The sequence below is a fragment of the Pleurodeles waltl genome, chromosome 4_2 (assembly GCF_031143425.1).
Source record: "Pleurodeles waltl isolate 20211129_DDA chromosome 4_2, aPleWal1.hap1.20221129, whole genome shotgun sequence".
Lineage (NCBI taxonomy): Eukaryota > Metazoa > Chordata > Amphibia > Caudata > Salamandridae > Pleurodeles > Pleurodeles waltl.
The window spans coordinates 330,946,976-330,964,805 of NC_090443.1; the positions used below are offsets into that span (position 1 = coordinate 330,946,976).

General features: G+C 43.6%; 1 protein-coding gene across 4 annotated transcripts in view; it reads left to right on the plus strand.

Moving 5' to 3' along the window:
• PLA2G6 (phospholipase A2 group VI) overlaps positions 1–17,830 on the plus strand; it is a 317,414-nt gene that overhangs the window by 43,415 nt on the left and 256,169 nt on the right. For all 4 annotated transcript variants that reach the window (XM_069231334.1, XM_069231337.1, XM_069231335.1 and 1 more), the window contains exons 3-4: positions 3,388–3,603; positions 10,374–10,557. In XM_069231334.1, coding sequence (XP_069087435.1) covers positions 3,388–3,603; positions 10,374–10,557 — 400 coding nt within the window. The remainder of the gene's footprint in view (positions 1–3,387; positions 3,604–10,373; positions 10,558–17,830) is intronic.

A 17,830-nucleotide genomic window follows, 5' to 3' on the forward strand; every position in this document is an offset into this window, starting at 1 on the left:
GTATGGTTAAGGTAGGACATATAGTAATGTGTTTTATTTGTCCTGACAGTGAAATATTGCTAAATTCGTTTTTTACCGTTGCAAGGCCTGTTCCTCTCATAGGTTAACATGGGGGCTACCTTTAAATCTGATTAAAGTGTAGATTCCCTTTGGGAGCAGATGGACATGTGGAGTTTGGGGTCTCTGAGCTCACAATTTAAAAATACATCTTTTAGTAAAGTTGATTTTAAGATTGTGCGTTTGAAAATGCCACTTTTAGAAAGTAGGCATTTTCTTGCTTAATCCATTCTGTGACTCTGCCTGTTTGTGGATTCCCTGTCTGGGTCAGTTTGACAGTTGGGCTGTTCACACCTCTCCTCTAGACAGTGACACAAAGGGGGCTGGGGTGTAGCCTGCATATCTTTATTAGCCATCTGTGCTGGAGGGGACGGGAGGAGTGGTCACTCACACCTGAAAGGGCTGTGCTTGCCCTCACACAATGCCGTCTCTCACCCCCTGGTGAGTGTCTGGGGCCTGGCCTGGACAAGGAAGGATCTTGCAAACACTTGAGACTTTGCTTTGAAGTTTGCAAACTTCAAAGGCAGTACTGGGTATAAGAAGCAGACCCAAAACCCCAGACTTTTAGAATCTTTCGGGAATCAAGAGGAACCTCTGCCCAGGAGAAGAGCTGAAGGAGGAGTACTGTCCTTTTGCTGTGTTGCTTTGCTGGACTTGCCTGCAATTGCTGCTTCTGCCTGAAAAGAGTGCAAAGGGTGAACTTTGCTGTGTGTCCTGCTTGAGAAGATTCTCCAAGGGCGTGGAGTAGAGCTTGCCTCCTGTTGGAAGTCTCATGGACACCAAAGACTTCAGTCTCCTCGACCTGCAGCACCGGGAACTGTGTGTTATGTGCTGTCCAAGAGGAGAAACCACTGCGATGCCGGCACCGACACCACTGGCCTGCACCGTGACCTGCAGACGTCGCACGGAGTCGCATTGCCCCGCTTCGCACTGCGACCCTGGTCTCACCAACGCAGTCATCTGACGACTTCACCGAGCTGCTGCTCGCACCGTGACATGTTGGCCCTGCACTCCGGCGTCACCTGCTCACACCGCAGCCTGGGCATCCCTGACGACGTTGCTCCTGCTGACACCGGCGGCGCTGCCTGCACCGTGGCCTGTGGACACCGCTCGTGAGGAGCACGAAGCACCGTCCCGCAGCCCCGGTCCACCGACGCCAGCACCATCGGCTCCAGTGTTGTCACCAGGCATCCTTGCCTGCACCGTGGCCTGTGGACACCGCTCGTGAGGATCACGAAGCACCGTCCCGTCCCGCACCGCTGGCTTGGGCGAACAGACGGCAGCGCTTCCGCAACGACGCCGCCGCTGCCTGCACCGTGACCTGTGGACACCGCGCATTGCACCGCCCGCTTCACACCGCAGTCCTGGTCTCACCGACGCCGCTGGACGCCTTCACGGAGCTGTTGCCTGCACCGTGACCTGTGGGCACCGCACGTCGCAGCCCGACGCCATCCCCGCCAGCGCACCTGATTTCATCAGCCCGGAGTTCGATCCCCGAGGTGCGTGACTTCAAGGGCCCGACAACTCCTGCACCGACTCAGGAACTGACGCTGCTCACCACGAGGATCACGGCGCCCTGCGAATCCAAGGTACTGTTTGTGGGTCTTCCCGACACCGCAGCTGACCCGCGACGCCGAGGCCAGCCTGAACTTTTGGTTTTGTTGTTCACAACGCCGTGATAACCCCCAGGTGGAGTTATCGACCTCAAGGAACTGTATTGTTGAGTACATCATGCAGTATTCATATTTTTATTACTGTATGTTGGATTTTTTTTATCGTATTTGTTCTTGTTTTATATAGATAAATATTGGCTATTTTTCTAAAACTGGTGTGGTGTCCTTTTGTAGTGTTTTCACTTATTTCTGTGTGTTATGTGCATATGCTTTACACATTGCTTCTGGGATAAGCCTGACTGCTCATGCCAAGCTACCAAGGGGGTGAGCAGGGGTTATCTGAGCGGTTATCTCCCTTATCCTGACTAGAGTGAGGGTTCCTACTTGGACAGGGTGCAAACCGACTGCCAACTAGAGACCCCATTTCTAACAGTATGTATATGTTGCAAGAGTATTCACATAACAGATGGATGATGCAATGAGATCTAATTGTGTATCCAACATGCACACATTGTAAAATATTTGCTGTGTGGAATAGAGTCTACCATTTGTGGTTCCTCCTATGTTTGCCATTCTGAGAGTTTTACGTTGCTGATTTTCGACAAAGTATAGCCTTTGTTAAACACTGAGCACCAGTCTAGACTTTTGATATTGGTGAATGAAGCAGGAAAGATCTGTGGCCTTCCCCACAGAGGTCGTTTAGAAATCTTCAGTGCCTCTGCTTTGTTGCTATTCAGAAAAAGAATACATTGCAGAGACTTCCTGATCTGATAACTCAGATAAAGCTGGTGAACAGATGTCAGTAATAATTCACCACAGGAACCCTCCTGGTTGGAAATTATGAGAGGCATTTTGAATCTGCAATATTCATGTTTTTCCTTACTGTCCATGGGAAATGAAAACTGCTTTAGTGTCACTGCTGAGTTGCTCAGTGACTTTGTGAAGTTGTTGGTATGTGATAAGACTTCTTAGACTTTGTCCCAATATTTCCTTTCACTTACCAGCAGCTTAACAAACTCCAAACCAAGTTAATAATTGTTTCAATAAAAAAGGTAATTCTAATTCCTAATGGGACTATTTGCTTAAGTGAGTAAGTGTGGTTTATGCATGTTTCTTAATTGTAGCCCTTGCTTTCTTTGTGCTACAAATTCATCTCAATAGAAAGATATATTTTCACTGTAATGCTCCTCTTTAGATAAGCAATAGCAAAAGGAGAGTGTATTCTACTTCCAGGTCATTGATGTCACTGATACTAGTATTAGAGTGTTGCCGTAAGCTTGGGTAGTGTTCTGTTTGTCCCGGCCATTATTTATTTCTGGTAAGTATTTATCAGATTGCAAGGAAAAAAAGGCTGGTGTGCTGATAGTGGACTTTATTTTTATTCTTCAGAACCTGCCACTTTATTATAATAATTGGTTCATCTTTCCAATGGGGCTTCTTTCAGTAGCAGATTTTGAACCAGTCTACATGTGCCACTATTGGAACAGTGCTTGCCTGCCACTTCTTTGAGGGCCGATGCATGCCAGCAGCACTCCCTGTCTTCACGGCAAGGCATCAGTTTAAAAGCTTTCACTTGCGCCTCCTTCACAGGGCCCAGTGTTAGTTTTAGTGCTTTCCAGCCTTACCATCACTGGCACCCAGACATAATCTTAAGCATGGTAAGTGACTGGGACTGGCGTCTCAGGATTGCTTTATCATACTGCCTTCTTTCTCCCAGAATATTCCAGTTAGAGACGGAAGCCGAAGCCATCCAGCGGTTTGATGAGTTCTCACAGAAGCTTCGCCCATTCTATGAAAGTGTACGTCAGGGACTGAATGTGGATGTCATCCAGCAGCTAACAGACTGCATTAGGAGCCACCCCACCTGGTCTTTGGCGCACGTAGCAGTGGATACTGGCCAACTGGAGAGCTTCCGGCATAACAAAATCCTACGGTGAGGTCAAATGGTACATGTGAATAACCCCAGCCTTCCTCCCCTTGCACCCATTAGGTCTTTTATTCTTATGCAGTCAGTGTCATGCTTGGCTTGTCTCGGAGCGCCTTTGCTGCACCATTGTCTGCTATGGGCAGTATGAAAACAAGTTATTTACCTGTAACTACAGTAATCCATTATTGGTATATTTCATAAATGTACATGCTTGAATCATCCCCGTTGTCGAAGTGGGAGTCCCACAGTACTTTAGAAAAGCAGTAAGTAAGAATAACCATAGGCTGTAATGCTAGCAAACCTAAACATATAGCCTATCCATGTCCTTTTGAAAAAAGAACCAAACTTGACCTATGACCAATAAGGCGCCAGCACCCTCTAGAAAATTCCCAAAAGAGGCTCCTTCCATCAGATTTTCTAGCATGAGCTCGAAGAATATATATACTGCAAAGGAAGGTGAGCCTCACAAGGGAGGAGGGTGGGTCGCATGTGAATTAATGAAATATACCAATACTGGATAACTTTAGTTACAGGTAAGTAACTTGTTTTCTTATCCAGTATTGGATCTTTCATAAATTCACATGCTTGAATCTGAATAGCCAGCAGTACTCCAAATATCTGTTATGCCCATAAGTGATGGTGCGTGTGAGCATAAATATAAATATATTATACGCACACACACACAAAGTCAGGCAATACATAGTGATTAGAAGCAATTATATATCAAATTAAACACATAAATATATACGGAATTATAAAAGCCAGCAACAATGGTAAGTTAAATTCCAATGAGGCTCACCTTAATGAAATAGATGCTGTAGAACAGCCTGTCCCACAACTGAATCCGTGCATTTTGCCGATTCCAAACAGTAATGCTGCACGAAAGAATGTGTAGTCTTCCATGTTGCAACTTGGCATATCTTGTCTAAGGCGATGCCTTGAATCAGAGCAACTTATGTTCAGATTGCTCTTGTAGAGTGTGCTTTAGGTCAGTTGGTTAGTGGTTTCCCAACCTTTGTATGACAAAAATGAATAGTGGATCCAATCCATCAGGCTGTTGTTGCTTTTATGACTCCTGTACCCTGACGATCTTGGGCGTAAGAAACTAGTAGTTGGTCTGTGCCTAAGGAATTGTTTAGTACCCTGGAGGTAGAATTTCAAACATTGTTTGATATCCAGTGTGTGGAGAGTTTTTTTTTTTTGCCACAGTCGATGGGTTTGGGAAGAAAGTTCTCAATATCACAGGTTCGTTTAGGTGAAAAGATGAAGGCACCTTAGGATTATTTATTGGGTTTGTTCTGAGATGAACAAAGTCATTTGAGAAAGTGAGAAAGGGCTCCTTGGGGTAAATGTCTGTATCTCACTGACTATCCTAGTGGAAGTAAGTGCAAGGAGAGTTGCCACCTTCCATGTGAGAGATACTTCAGGTCTGCTCTGTGTATGGGCTCGAACGGCGCTTTCATTAATTGTGAAAGGACAATGATTAGATGCCATTGAGGAGAAGGTGGTTGCACCGGAGGAAAGGTGCGAAACAATCCTTTCATAAATTGTTTTATGAGCTTGGATGAACCTAGCGAGGGTGCATTTGTAGAATGTCTGTAAGAGGATATTGCTGCCAGATGGACCTTAACTGAGGCATGTCCGAGCCTAGTCTTGGATAGAGCAAGGAGGTATGATATAATTTGCTCTGGTAGAGCCTCTAACGGATGCACATTGTTTTGCTGGCACCAAATACAAAATCTTCGCCACTGGAGCCTGTAAGTCTTGTTTGTACTCTCAGCCAGTGTTCTAGAAAGAATTACTCTGCATTCTTGATCATTGTTTATGCCCTGGAACTCATGGAACTCATGGAACTCTGGAGCCATGCGTGCAGTTGGAAAGAGGCTGGTTCCAGATGAAGTACCTGGCCTTGGTTCTTTGTTAGTAGGTTGTGTTTGCTGGGAAGCTGTATGGGATTGGCCAACAACAGAATAATTAGTTCTGTGTACCAATAGTGTCTGGGCCACCCGGGTGCTATGAGTATGAGGCAACAACCCTCTGATTTCATCTTCTTTAGAAGTTTGGGGATCAGTGGGAAGGGGGGAAGCATATGCAAAGATCCTGGACAATGGCATCGAAAGAGCATTCCCCCAGGACCCCGGGAGTTGGAATCTCTGGCGTCAAAATGCCAGGTGGCAAAACGATCCAGGGCTCGTCGTCCCCAGCATCAAAAGAGCTTGCCTACTTCTTTCTGATTGAGCCCCCATTCGTGGCAACTGTCGTCCATCCTGCTGAGAGAGTCTGCAAGAACATTGTTGATACCCGGCACGTGCTCCACGAGAGATCGTGTTCCTCCTTGTTTGTTGACCTAATACATGTTTGTTGTGTTGTCCGTACTGATCAACACTGAGAATCCTGAAATCCGAGGAAGGAAAGATTTCAGAGTAAGAGATATTGTATGCATTTTCTTCTGAGAATCGGACCGTTTCCCTTGAATGCACGTCTTGCAAATGACCTCCACAGCCTTCCAGAGAAGAGTCCGTTGTTATTATAAAATCTGTCATTAGAGTCAGGAAAATTAACCCCTGAGAGATATGACTGCAGGCTTTCCACCATCCTTGGTGTGATTTTGATCAAGTCTTTGAAGTGCCCTTGAGACTGGATCCATTACAGTTACAATTCCTCATGTAATGGTCTCATTGTTAGTCTCGCCAGAGGGACTAAGTTGATTGACGAGGAAATCATTCCTTGAAGCGATTTGAATGTTCTCACTGAACTTGACTTTCTTTTTGAGATCATGAAAGCCATGTTGGAAAGCTTTTGTTGTCTTCCTATTGAAAGATAAGCCTTGTTTTTGTCTGTGCCAAGTTTTGCACCCAGAAATACCATCTTGTACGTTGCAATAGTTGATGATTTCTGGTGTTTTACAGTCAGACCTAGACTGTAAAATAAGGCTAAACAGGTGTTGGTGGCATTGGAGGGCTGTCTCGGAGTTGGTGGCTTTATCAACCTATCGTCTAAATATGGGAAAATGTGAAAACCTTTGTTGCGGAGGGTAGCTGCTACAGGTGCAAGACACTTCATCAAAATTTGCGGTGCTGACTTTAATCCGAATGGGAGAATCTTGAATTAATAATGGGTACCGACTATGGTAAAGCGAAGGTATTTTTCGATGCCTGGAGTGTATGGGGATGTGGAAATGGGAATCTTGGAGATCCAACGATATCATGTAATTTCCACTGTTGAGAATATGGAGGATATCCGACAGGGTGATCATACGGAGAATTGTTTCTGCAGGAATTTGTTTAACTGTTTGAGGTTTAGGATCAGTCTCCATTCTCCTGACTTCTTCCTTATCAGAAAGACCCAAGAGTAAAAACCCCAGCCTTTCTGATGAATAGGGACCTCTTCTACAACACCCTTGGAGGGCATTTGGAACACTTCTTGCGTTAGCAAGGGAAGATGAAGTGAATGTGTTTTCTCAGGAGGGTGGTTCGGTGGTTTCTGTACAAATGTTAGCGTATGACCATGAGTCACTATATCCAAAACCCATTTGTCTGATGTTATCCTTTCCCAATTCTGTTGATAATTTGAGATGTTTGCGCACACTTTATTGATTTGTGGGAAGCATTGAACTGTAGCTGCCACCCAATGAGGATTATTGTTTACAGCTTTGTTCCCAAGCTTTGGGAGGGGCTGTTTTCGTCTTCCACCTTGCCTGATGTAAGCTGCGGTAGATGGCTGCCGGTAAGACTGCTGATATGTTCGCCTGTACTGGAACTGTTGGTACTCTCTATGGTAGGTATCCCTAAAAGAAGAGAAACCTCTTCCTCTGACTCCCTGAAAGGGCTGCTTCTTGTATTGTAGAGTACCTAGAGAATGAGCAGTCTCTGGATCCGTCTGTATCTATGGGTTTCCCAAAAAGGGTCTCGCCATCATAGGCCATGTCTAGAATTCTGGATTGAACCTCAAGTCTGAATGAGGTTGCCTTTAACCATCCTGCGAAGCACAAAACTGCTGCTACTGCTAACTGTCGGAAGCCCATGGAGGCTATGTCCAGAGCTCAATCTATCACTTTGTGTGCTCCCCTTCCTGTAGTATTTTTCAAGCCCCAGGTTGTTTGTCTTTTGGGATGAGGTCGATGAAAGCATTCATGTCAGACCACAGCTGACAGTCATAGCGACCTAAAATAGCTTGGGTGTTAGCAGCACGCACAGTAATGGCTAACATCGATGAGAACCTCTTACCCACATTATCCAAAAGTCTACCCTCCTTGCCTGGTGGGACTGAAATGGGAGCAGATGGGTTCTTAGAATGTCTTTGGGCAGCCTGAGATATGACAGAATCTGGTTTTGGGTGCCCTGTCAAACAGGCTGCAGAGTCGTCTGTAGCCTTGTATTTTTCTGTCCAGTTTAGGTGTTACTGGGAGGATTGTGGCTGGATTTTTCATAATCTTTAAGCCTTCACTCCAGATGAAATCTATAATGGGGATTGCCCTCACCGATTTTCTTGTCTGCCCCTTAAAATTATTGAGGAAACATTCTGAATGTGAGGCAGATGTTGGTAAGTGGAAGTGTGTGGTGGCTCTATCAATTATATTATGAAAACCTCCTATATCCTCCAGAGGAGAATCTAATGGATGAGGAGGTGGCAGTGATGGTGTAGGGGCTAAATAACCATCCCATTCATTGCTAAGGTGTTGAGGAGTGACAATCTCTCCTTCTTCCCTTTCATCTTCTGAGGAAGTAATGTATTTTCTGGGGGAGCAGCTATTGTAGACGAAGGTGTGAATCTAGGTGTTGCTAGAGGTGGAGGCCGATTCCTCAGTGTGGCCGGGGAGGAAGGTTGTTGCGGCTGCTCATCAGTTGAAAGTGGAAACCTCATTTTATAGTCTTGGAGCATGGACTGTAAGTCCTGAATTAAAGAAGCAGGCATCTGCACTGTATCTCATGGTTGTTGATGTTGCATTGGGTGGTAGTAATGTCTATCATGTGCATAAAAGGGTTGATATTGCTGGTGTTCGTACTCATCGTCATCATCGTGGTATTTGACGTGCAACTGTGATGGGCTATCTGGGTACCCAAAAGGCCCTTCATCTTCAGACTCTCCCCAGTCCAGCAAGTGGCTAGGTACTAATGTAGTAACCTTACTAGGGGATTTATCTTCCGGATGCAAGGTAGACCTGGAAAGTGTTGTGATCCTGACTGTTGCCTGAAGCTCAGGAGAGCCAGCAGAGATGGGAACCACATTGCTTTTGGGTCGTTGACGGTGCAGGAGATCTCGCTGATGGATCAGTCGATGAAGGTTTTTTTTCTTTTTTTAATGCTGTCCAGTCCATGGTCTCACCAACGTTGTCATAGTCGATGAAGGTCTTGTCGATGTGGCGGTGGTGATGGTAACTGTGGTAGTCGTTGTCGATACGATCGTCAGCAGTAGTGCTGTTCTCGACTTCCATTCAAGTGGTACCTTTTTGGACATTGACGGCTCTGAAGAAGGAAAACTTTGACGGGACTCCTTCTTGCATTGTGGAGAGGATGGCTAAGAGGAGGCTGACCCTGATAAGGTGTTGGAAGGGTCTTTATGGTGTGCCTTGTGGTGCTTCCTGCCCTCCTCAGCCTGGCCTGGGTCAGAAGACATAGACCTTTTCTGAGGCTTTGGGTCCATGCCACTCTCCTCACCTGAAGTACAGGATTTTGCCTGTAACCATATTAGAAGGCTTCCTTCTCTGTCCCTCAGAGTTTTAGCAGAGAAGGTGCAGCATATTGTGCAGTTTTTTTACCTGATGTTTGGGATACAGGCAGTTCAGAGAGTCTTTATGTGGATCATCCACATGGAACCTTTTCTTGCCACAAGTTTTAAAAGGGCAAAAAGGTCTTTCTTGGAAGTATCAGACATATTCTGAGACTAAAAGTTGTTCTGACAGCAAAACAACTGAGCAGAGCTCAGAGTGACTCCCTTCACGCGACGTGCAGTAGAAAATCTGAGGGAAGGAGCCTCTCTTGGGACTATTCTAGAGGGCGCTGGCACCTGATTGGTTATAGGTCACGTTTGGTTCTTTTTCCAAAAGGACATGGATGGGCTATATGTTTAAGTTTGCTAGCATTATAGCGTATGGTTATTTTTACTTACTGCTTTCCTGAGGTACCATGGGACTCCCACTTCGCAGATAATTCTAGCATGTGAATTAATGAAAGATCCAACACTGGATAACCTAGTTGTGCCACTGCTGTACTTGTCTGCTTGGTCCTTTCAGTATGTAAACCAACACCACACTGTGAGATGACTGGAGGTATTTCTGATGCACCAGTGTCTGTCTGTTCCTCTTAAGATATCCCTGATGTCAGAATATGACTAACCACTTTATGCCATTACTGCCGCTGTGTGCTTCCTCCATGACTTCAGCAAGTGCATATCTCGGCCAGCCACTGTGTTTCACTGCTATACCAGTGTCTGTCTGCCCTGCTTCCTATTCTCTACCAGTGCAATAATGCAAGTAGTTACTGGTTGTCAGTGGTACACTTCTATCAATCCTGTCCTCCCTACCCTTCACCTTACCATTCAGTACATTGACTTGTTCCTAGGAGCTGTTAGTGCACTTGTGTCTGCATCTGCCCCTCACCCCAAACACAGCCAATGCGGTGCTTTAACAGGTCAATGAATGACACACTTCGACACTGACTGTGCCACTCAAACATAGAAATAGACTGCTGCAAGCTCCTTTCCTCATCCCCTACACTGTGACTAAGAAGGCAAATACATGTCCCTGCTTTCCCCTCACTTTGCATGCCTCATTTCAGGAGCGTGAACAGTACAGAAGGTGAGAATGGGTGCACCCCACTGCATCTTGCTTGCCAGAAGGGGGACGTTGAGTGCATTAGAGAGTTGGTGGAACAGTGCCATGCCCGGAAGGACATTGCTGACAGCAATGGTGAGACTGTCTTCCACCATGGAGCCAAACAGAATGATTCCAGGATCACTGAGGTGAGTGCAGGAAGAGAAGCAAATTCACTGTCTGAGATGCCATGTAGGAGGGAAAGCAGGGTCATGGGTCAGCCAGTATGCATCGCACATTACGGAGGATAAGGATTCACATGACCCTTCTTTATGTTAAGTTCTACTTTTCTGAAGCAGAGTATATGTTACTAATGATGTCTTGGATTAATACTGTAGACACACTTTCACTGTCATCTGTGCATTTAATTGTGACGACTTGGATGAGATAAGTCTAAACCATACAACAACAGCACTCAGTTTAGCAGAACAAATAGAAAAGCATGAGGTCATGGGAATCCCAGACCAATCCATCTTGTACTTCAAAATCTTCTTTTATCGCAAAATGTCAATCCGATTCATATTCCCATACAATTCTTCATTTCAGTTATTCACACTCGACAGCCAACATGTGCTTCGTCACCAAGTGACTTTATCAAGGCAGCAAATCTTCAAAAGACCAATTTATCATATGGTCTTATCTATAATGAGCTCCGCTACACGTCAGTCTATGCGTAGGATCAGTTTTTTCCCAAAAGCGAGTCCAACAAATTATTTATTATTTGCCATCAACAAAAAATAGTGTCTCGAGCTATATTGCAAGGGCCATGATGAACCCAGTAATCATGTACAAGTATCCGTCTTGAGTTCTACCACATCTTTCGGGAACCGTGCTTGGATGAGAGAGTTCATATGTTGAAGGACTGTTTAGGTTTAAAATATTTTATTAGTATCAATAGTGCAACAGGGATACATCAGCAGCCCACCCACATCCACCGGCCAGTGGGGAATCATCAACATCAATTGCATTTAGGCTTAGCAATGGGAACAAGATAAAGCACACAATAAAGAGGGGTGGATGGAAGTGGACGGTACCAGGGACACCGGCGGGGTTCAAGATACGAGTCCTAAAGCAGTATTAGCCAGGAAGTGTGAGTGACTGAGAGGCCATCAGATAGTAGGCGAGGAAGATTCTTGATCTGGGGGGAGTTAGTTACAGGATCCGCAGATATAACAGGCATGATAATTCTCAGAATTCGTCTGACAGGTATCGGATGCAGGATTCCCAGGTCTTGTTAAATAAGGGTAGAGAGTGGATCGCAACAGCTGTCACTTTCTCCATTCCAAGTAGTTCCCAGAGTTTGTGTAGCCAATCAAGGTGTGTGGGGATCACATCCCTGCCTCATCTGGAGAGTAAGACCTACTTTACCGCTCCTAGTGTGAAGGTGATACCCTTTCCCCTAGTAGACTCAGAGGGTATGTCAAGGGATTAGAGAGGCCTAGTAAGACATAGCTGGGAAACCTGGGAATGTCTGTATCAAACATGTTGTTCCCGCCACCAGTACCTCATTCCAAAATGAGCTGAGTTTGGGGCATTGCCAAAGCAAATGTGTAAGAGTGCCTGTCTGACCTCAGTGTCGCCATCATGGGTTGTCCTTACTCACACTCCATTGGGCAACCCTGGTTGGAGGAAAATACCAGTAGTCGACGATCTTCAAGAACATCCCTTTACTGGAAGTAATATGGGCAGAAGCACGGGCGTGGTGAAGGATATTGCTCTACTCCATATCAGTAAAGGTGCGTTAACCTTTCCCCTTCCTGCTATGCTGGGCAGAATGAAGGACTGTTTATAGGTCATTCCATAATGCCCAAGCTGACAGGTAAAGGATCGGCTGCCTTGCTTGCATTGAAAACCAAGTAGTGCCACTGATGTAGCAAATGTTGATAAAGCAAGTGAACTTGTATAGGGCTGCCTTTTCATACCGGACTGTTGGGCCAGTGTCCTTTATAGCCTTTTCAAAAAAACGTAAAGCCTTTTAACTTTAGCCAAACCAACGATAATGGTGCCAACCTTGTCCAGTCTGGGTAGTACCAGAAAGATGAAACACATCTAGATTTGGGAGAAGATTCCTAAAGGGATTGTAAATTGAAACATCCATGGTAAGATGCCAAACTTTGGGACAAGAATGGAAGTTTGGTGTCTCGCGAACAAGATCATGAAACTTTTAGTTACCTTTCACCAATAAATGGTTAGAATAAAATAACAAACTTTGATGTCAGTTTTGATAAATTGGATGCACATAAGACAAACTTATTTCACACTGGTGATTATTTGAAGCCGTGCAGCAGGCGACTCAAAACGTAGGGTGATTTGTGCTACACCAACTGATTGTAAAGTGCCAATCAGGACAGACTCCATCTTTGGTAGGTGCTTTTAAGAGAGCTTTGACATATTTGTTTGTTTAGAGAGTTTTCAAAAGAAACATTAAAGGTCTCGGAGGTCTGTCCTGTAAAATGTTTAATAACAACCCCATAATTCAGAGTAAGCAGGCCAGTGTGACCCTCTTCCTGAAGGGAGGGAGGGGATGCGTGTCATATATCTCCTTAATAATGTTTTTAAACATGTATCCAAACAGATATTTTGACAACACAATTGTCCATTTTTGTTGGCTGTTTTTCATGCTTTTCTGAAGGCATTATGAAATATTACAGTATCTCAGGGGCAAGCACAGTACTTGGGGACATTACTCATATATACAACAGCAAATTGTGTGTCTGTTTTTAAGTTAAGATAAATGTCTCATGGTAGCTTTAATGACTATATGGCTGGAAGATTCCTCAGCTCACCTGGCCCTTAAAGCAGCCACTGACCTCCACTCTTCACTGTGTGATTTCCCTGTCTCCTGCATGGTAAGCCCACACGCAGCTGGGAGAAGGAAGATCTTTTAACTATGAGCTTGATGAAAAGGGGGAAATGCCTTTTCTGATAGGGACTTTATTCCTTCCTGGGCTGTGCATCGGATTCGCACATCTTTACACATAGAGATCTGAAAACATGGTTGATAGTGCTGAGCGCCAGATGCATATTCTCAGTTGTACTACTGGTAACATCAAGTGAATCTTCTCTTGGGACCGTGTTAACGCTGTGTAGAGTTCTCCAAATGTGAGGGTAATCTGCTCTTATTCACACCCCACAAGAGAGTTGCACCATTAAAATGTGCTGAAGGGAATCAACCACTTCCACTGTGGAAAGCCATTGGACCGATGCCCACATAGGTACATAGGCGTGGGCATTTTCAGAATATGCAAACCATCCTGGAACCTCTTGTGAGCAGGATTTATGAGTCCTGTAGCTGCAGATCTACACAAGTCACCCAATATGTTCTTCAAAGAAGGTTAAGCTCCTATACCATTGCTTAGAAACTTTTGATATGAAAACTTTAGTACAAAAAAAACACTAATATAGAATATTTGTCAAATTAAATTTGTAAGAATTGCTATATAGAATATCTTTACTCTGTGGTACAGGCAACATAGTTTATGGACTGTTTTAGCATTCTGCCCAGCTATTACTCACCCTTCAGCTTGTCCTTAATGAAAGGCCAAATTCACATGGAAACAAAAGTGAAGTGTTAAGATCTGAATTTATTTTAAGCATATATGACATCATTATAAAAGAGAGTTAACATCGTTGCTTGGAGTCGCAGGAGGTCTCACTCATGGGAGCATTTACTGGTATGGGAGACGTGAAGGCAACATTGGAAGACAAACTGGGAAATGCAAGTTCATGAAGGAAAGGAGCTGATGTCACGGGTGGTGAAGGATAGGGTGGTTAAGGTGTCATGAGAAAGTGAGGGGTCGGGCTCAAGGTCAGATCTCTTCTTCAGTCCTCAGCTCCTCTTGTTCAGCTTGTAAGGAAAAGAAAACATAGAAGATCTAATGGAAAACATACTTAAAGTAAAAACATAGAAATTAATTCTAGCAATACTGATTATTTAATGTTACTGAGCATGGAAAAATTCCAATGGAAAAAGAAAAACATAAGAAACCAGTGGTACGTGGTACTGCGGTGAGTCTTTGCTCGCAGTACTTAACAGAGATAACATGCCTGCTGGCTAGTACTACTGAAAACTTCCCAGTAAGGCTGTTAATAGTGATGCCTGTAGGGAGGTTAATTCACATTTGAAGTAATGAAAAACTTGTCTGTAGGTCCTAAGTTCAACTAACAGGAGCCTTTTAGAGATTTAAGAATGGCTTGTGTGAATCTTCAAGTTTGCAGGACCTGGTTTTATTACTGAATTACTGATTGGGGGATGCTGAGTTGTGTGTGGCTGTTGGTTTCAACAACTCCATCATGCAGAATTATTCTCTGCAAATTAGGCATCTTGGTGGGTTTCCAAGCATAATTTGGGGATAAAGTACATTTTAGCCTACATTATAAGGGCATTGCAAGCCACGGAGTAGTTCTGTAACCAGCTTAAAAAAAAGAGAGGAAAGACCAAGTTAATTTACAAGGTCGGTGAACTCAGGTGATTGAAATATGTTTCAGCTGTAGTGCCTTTAACTTAATAGAGATGTTCTCACCATTATTCTGCCCTAAGAATAGTTTAAATGCTCTTGTTTCTTTACAGGGAAAAGATAATATGGTTGCAGATGTTTAGATTAAACACACCAATTTGCGACTGGAAATTTGTTGTAAAAACATAGACTCAATATTAAGTCACATTAAAAACATTTTAGAATGTGTGATAACATGTCAAAAGATCCCAGGCTTTAAGTCATGACTTTTTGCAGTGAAAATTAAAAACACTAAATTAGTAAACTTAATCGTAAAGTGATCTTTTTATTTAAATTCTTCTGCATTGTGCAGCGAAAGTTAGCATACAGACAACGTCTCGTTAAAGTCTTTTGATGTAATAGGAAGTCCAGGATAAAACTTTTACAACAACTGATATCTTAGGTGTTATATTTTCAGTGCGCAAATAATTAGGAACATTGTAAGCCTCAAGAATTTGCTAGGATAAAGAATTTGAGTTCTGTTTCTCTTTCTGCGAATTTCTGAGTAGAGGGCATGAGGTGTTGAATCGCAGCTTGTAAAGCAAACTACATATTCTCTCCAAGCTTGATGTAGGCGTTGTGTAGAAATGGGATGGGGATAATCCACTTATGGGATCAAACATCTCCAGGATAGAAGTCCTCCCCCTATTCGAGTGCCCTGTCCAATTTGTCCAGTGTATCAGGACTTTACTTTTGGTCATCTGGCTCCATGGGTTTGATTTCACATGTGGCCATTTGTATTTGTATTACTGGATGCAATTGCACACCCAGACACGTGCATTTCGGGGCATAATTTCACACCTTGTCCTGTATGTGACTGTCATTGGTACAACGTCTGTCCACCTGTTTCCCAGGGCATACCTGGTAAGTTGCACCATCTCCTCTGTCTCCTTAGATTCAATTGCACATCTGGCCATCTGTCTCCCTGGCAGTTTCACACCCGGTGACCTCTCTGCCTGTGTTTGAATGTACACACTGTAATCTGTTTCCCTGAATTTTATTTGACACTTTCTCCCTAGGTTCAGTTTTCACACCCAGAGACCTATCTTCCTGTTTGCGGTTTTAAACCAGAACTTTGGTTCCCATGGATCACATTTTTTAACTCTGAGCTACAAGTATTTCTGACATAATTCTCACTGGGTGATCTGTCTTCATTATATAATTTCACACCAGCTCATTTATTGACTTGACCAGTGTGTAAAATTGTGCCACCTGTATTCTATGCACAGTTTATATCTAAATTCTATGAACAAGAGACCCCTTACAGTCAATGAGATTAAGGTGGAAAGTGTCACATGACAATTTATGGAGATGAAAGAGAAAAATTTTGAAAACAGTCTGCAGGAAGATACTCAAAGTAAACACTGCAAAAGCTGTATGCAGAATCCAAAGAATATCCTGAAAGGAAGCAGACAGAGAAGAAAACAAGAATGAGATGTTGACTAATCAATTGAATGTAATCATTCCATCCAGTGGGCAATCATATAAAATAATGAAAAGCCTTGGAATATTTTCACAAATATTTTTTCTAGGACCCGAGGCCTGGAGATACCTTTAGGGATGTAGGTACAAAAGCGAATTAGTTGGTAAATATTGAATGTGTCAAAAGGAAACAACTGAGAACTCGGAAAGAAAAGAACTGGTTACATGACCTACTTGCACTGCAGTAACTGCAGCATTATAATTAAATGTCCATAGATTATTCATTTGGAGACAAAGGAATTAAGTTGAGACACTATTCAGCAAAACGACAAAGCAATTTGTTGTTTAAAGTACACTAGTGTAGCACAACATTTCAGTGAGCTGGGGCACAGTGTTTCACAACTCTGATTTTAGGTGTGGGAAGTAACTTGGGTTCTTCCTATTGATAAGGATGTCAAGCAGCATTTGATTTGAAGGAAAGGCAGGCGCATAGAATATTTAAAAGAATTAGACCCAAAAGGTTTAAACACGTTATACAAATGTATCTGCGTTCTGTGATGTTAAACACACATTATTACTTACTGGAGTTCTCTCTGATTTGGACTTTTGTCCCGAAAGTCATTTTTGAACAAATAAACACTTAACCACCCACCTTCCTTTGCTTAATTGTACCCCTTAATGTTGGTCTCCTCGGTCTTAATCTTATTTAATTCTATCTCGATTTGTCACTGGGTCATTTTTTGTTTTCCTGGGAACATGGTGTGAATAAAAAGGGAGATTATACTGTTGACTTTATAAATGCAGGACAGCGCCCATTAATTTTTAAATGGTGGGTTGTGCCCAAACCTCAGTGTCATGTCATTATTTTGTACTTCCAACACACTGAAGGTGATGGGAGGGATGCTTTCAATTCGTCTGACCACTAGCAATCCCTCAGGATAGTATCCCAACCAATAGTTCTTCCGCTCACCATGACACCTCAGTTTGGATCCACTCATCTGTAAATCCATCTCTATTCTGCTCCAGTTTGGACCCAGCCATCTGTAAATCTGTCTTGACCCTGCTCTAATAGGAACAGTTCAGCCTGAACAGTCAGGGCAGGTCCTCCCTGATTCGGGACACAAGCAACTCAAGACTGGTTTCGCCTTGATTAGGGCTTATCAGTCGGGGATAGTTTGGTTCCATTGGCACAATGGTTGGGTTCAAACGGAGGTGTCATGGTGAGCAAAAGAATGATGTACTGTGATGCTACCCTGAGCAATTGCCTGTGGTTAAACAAGTTGCAAGCATTCCTCTCATCACCTTTTGTGTGTTCATTGTTTTGTACTTCCCATGTGGTTGATCACGCTTGTGGAACTCATCAGAGATTTTAACCTTTAAATACCTTATATCTTTATGAATGCCCCCTGACATTTGTGTATCTTGGTATTCAAGTTGTGGATGTGGCTCATAGTGTGCACCTTAATAGTGGCATTTGTAGGTAGCATTATTTTAGAGACTCAAG